Source organism: Pteropus alecto, unplaced genomic scaffold, assembly GCF_000325575.1.
Source record: "Pteropus alecto unplaced genomic scaffold, ASM32557v1 scaffold8, whole genome shotgun sequence".
Classification (NCBI taxonomy): domain Eukaryota; kingdom Metazoa; phylum Chordata; class Mammalia; order Chiroptera; family Pteropodidae; genus Pteropus; species Pteropus alecto.
The window spans coordinates 7883955-7887089 of record NW_006494609.1 but is presented as its reverse complement, the minus strand read 5'-3'; the positions used below and the strand labels follow the sequence as shown (position 1 = coordinate 7887089).

General features: G+C 42.8%; 1 protein-coding gene and 1 long non-coding RNA gene across 4 annotated transcripts in view; one reads left to right on the top strand and one right to left on the bottom strand.

The window, feature by feature from the left end:
* Positions 1-3135, bottom strand: part of LOC112473647 — a 91398-nt gene that overhangs the window by 83940 nt on the left and 4323 nt on the right. The window lies entirely within an intron of this gene.
* Positions 2697-3135, top strand: part of GTF2A1 (general transcription factor IIA subunit 1) — a 46204-nt gene continuing 45765 nt past the window's right edge. The window contains exon 1 of the mRNA XM_006925499.3: positions 2697-3098. Within this exon, the coding sequence (XP_006925561.1) occupies positions 3069-3098 (30 nt within the window). The 5' untranslated portion in view covers positions 2697-3068. The remainder of the gene's footprint in view (positions 3099-3135) is intronic.

Sequence of the window (3135 nt, the reverse complement as noted above, 5' to 3'; positions counted from 1 at the left end):
ACAGTACACATCTCTTTTGCTTTTTTCTTCCTTCCTTCCTTCCTTCCTTCTTTCCTTCCTTCCTCTTCCTTCCTTTTTCTTTCTTTCTTTCTTCCTTTTCTTTCTTTCTTTCTTTCTTTCTTTCTTTCTTTCTTTCTTTCTTTCTTTCTTTCTTTCTTTCTTTCTTTCTTTCTTTCTTTCTTTTCTTTCTTTTCTCTCTCTCTCTCTCTTTCTTTCTTTCTGTCATTCTTTCTTATTTAAGAATATGAAGGCTGAAGAGAAGTCATATAAGATTTTAGTTTAAGCCAGTTTCTTTTTTCTTGGAATTGTTGCTTCGTCATTTGGATAATAAAATATTTAAATGTTTGGACATACAAGGTTGGGTGTTTATTTTGTTTACAGTATATTAAAATTTATGCATTGATTTTTTTTGCCTTTTCTTCTTTTGTTTGACAGTTATGTAGTGTTTAGGTGGAATATTAAAAGAAGTAAATTTTATCCTCCAACATAAAACATTTTGAAGTTAAAAGTATTCATCACAAAGAGAGCACTATTATGTGTCTAAGTATGTGGCTTTTACAAAGTATGAGTTCACAAACTGAAAATTCAGTATATTTCATATGGTATGAGGACTTGCTAAAACTAGAAGTTTTTCAAGCTTTTGGTCAGAAAGAAGAAAAAGCTCAGATAAAAACAATTTGAATATGATGCTAAGTCCAGTCTTACATGGAAATTTTCTCACAATTTTCAGTTTTGTGAATTAAAGGGCTGTAACCTCCCAATTATTTAGACCCACTATTTTAGTGCAAAATCAGAAACTGTTTCCTTTTTAAACTAAATTGGCTGGCACACAAATATTTTAATTGAAGGCATATTATAGCTAAATGAGGATTGGAAAACAATAAATTGGAATGGAATACATGATGGTTACTTAATGCCAGGCATAGGGGGAGAAGGGAAGGGATCTGGATAAATATTAATCAAATGCTTAAGCAATGTTGCAATTGAGTGTGTAAAAAGAGGCCCACTCAGAGCCTCCAGGGTGTCTGAAGGTCTTTAGGAGGCCAAGACTGGGTTTCTTGATTTTAATTCTCGTAACTATATCCCATTATTTCTTAGGTCAGACCCAACCAGGGCATCAATCCCTTTATGAATAATTCTATGGAGAGTAAATCTCATAGATTCTTCTCCATTTCCTATCTGCAGTGGTCTTAATCTTAACTGATGGCAAAACACTTGGTCATTTAGTTAAGACTACCAAGCAGCAGGGGAGAAAACGAAGTGGAAGGTGAAGAATTCCATGTGCAAACAGTTGGTAGTATGGATATAAGGAGGTAACAAGAAATTCTCTTAAAATAATGCAGTGAAATTTACCAGAAATGGTATTGTTTAGTATAACTTTTCAGGCTGATGGTCGCCTGAATAGTGAATTACAAATAGAATCATAATTTTATATATCAAGAACACTATGATTTCCCGTGTATTTTTAAAAAGTGCCCCCAAACAGGCAGTTGTGCAGGGAACTGAGCAGCAACTGAGTGTTGAGTTGAACGGAGGATCAGACGGCGTTAAAAGAAACCTCGAGTTTAATATTCTCCATACCTATTCACAAATCTATCCACAACTTCCCATTTTCTGAATATTAACGGCCTCCGCTTTCTCTAATCTCTTTCTTGACGTCCCAGCAGGTTGCATTTGTTCCTCTCTTGTAGGATGTTAGTTATTCTTCCAATCTGATATCAGCGTTATAAAACTTTGACATTTTGTTTTGCGTTCTTTTGAGGATAAACTCTCTCACTTGTCCAGACTAGATTTCAGGTCTCTCAAAATTCCTAGGTACAAGAAAATTAGGTACTGAGTTCCGCCTTCTAAACAGCAATCTCTGTTCTGCGTGAAATGTTGATAAAAAGGCGGGATTTGCTTGGTCAAAGTAGGTCAGACGCACTCCAACTCATGGATATATTTTTAAAAACGCGGTAAAGTTATCGTGTTGTCATAATTAGGTGATCGGAATTTTGGTTTGCTGTCTTGGCATTTCTACCACTGTGAGAAGTCATTTAAAAATAGGGACCGGACTTTTGGGGAACTTAAACCCACTTTTTAGCTTTCCTGAAGGAGACAACTCAGCCGATTTCACTGTTTTTAATTCTGGAACGTGTTAACGGCCCAAATCAGCTTTCAACCCACTTAGGAACACTACAATTTTGCAAGCTCAAGGCCCAGGCTGGTCGAGAGACGCAAACGCCTTGGAGTGATGAGTCCAAACCACGTTCACAACTCAGGAGATGACTCCGCACTTAAATCTCTGCCCTCAGCCCAAGTGTGCCAGAGGCCGGAAGCTGAACCACGTGACCCGTCCTCCGCGGCCATTCCTACGGAGGCGGCTGTCACCACCCCTTTCACATTTCCTAGCTCCTCCGCCGGACGGCGAAGACTGACAGGAGGCGGTGCCATTTGGAATTGGACTGGAGTATTGCCATAGTTCATTCCTTTTCCAGCAGTGCTTTGCAGGCTCATTTCAAAGGAGGTGCGGAAGCCTTCCGCCTGGGTACCAACCACGTGATCGCGCGAGACTGGGGCAGGCGGCACTCGGACTTCACTACTCCAGTCCCAGGACTCCGCCCGCCCGGCACCCCCCACGGCGCGTGACGACGCGGCTCTCGCGGTGTCTTGCGTTCAGCCCCGCCCACCTCTGCCCCCGCCCTTTCCGCCCCTCCCTCTCTATATAAAGGGGAGAAGCAGGCGGACCGGACGGCTGGAGCTGCAGCCGGTGGCGGCAGCGGCGGCGTAGGGAGCGGCGACCGGTGGTTTCCCTCCTTTGCGCGGGGTGGGGAGCGGGTAACGCCCCCCAGACCCCCGAGGGTCGTGGCTTTTTTTTAAGGGCGATTCTCGAGGTTTTTAGCTCCGGGAGGACTGCCCCCCCCCCCTTACCGCTCTCCTCCACTCCTTCAGGATCCGATTTTGTTTAAAATTTTTACCCCCAATTTTGCGGTGGCTTGGGTCACCCTCCGGTGGTTTTTTTCTTTTTTTTAGTTTCGTTTTTATCTTTTCTCGGGGTTGCTCCCCTCTTGTTTGTGTTGTGTGTGGAAATGGCGAACTCGGCAAATACAAACACCGTGGTAAGGACGTGGTTCGGTGCCCGGCGGGGGCTTCGAT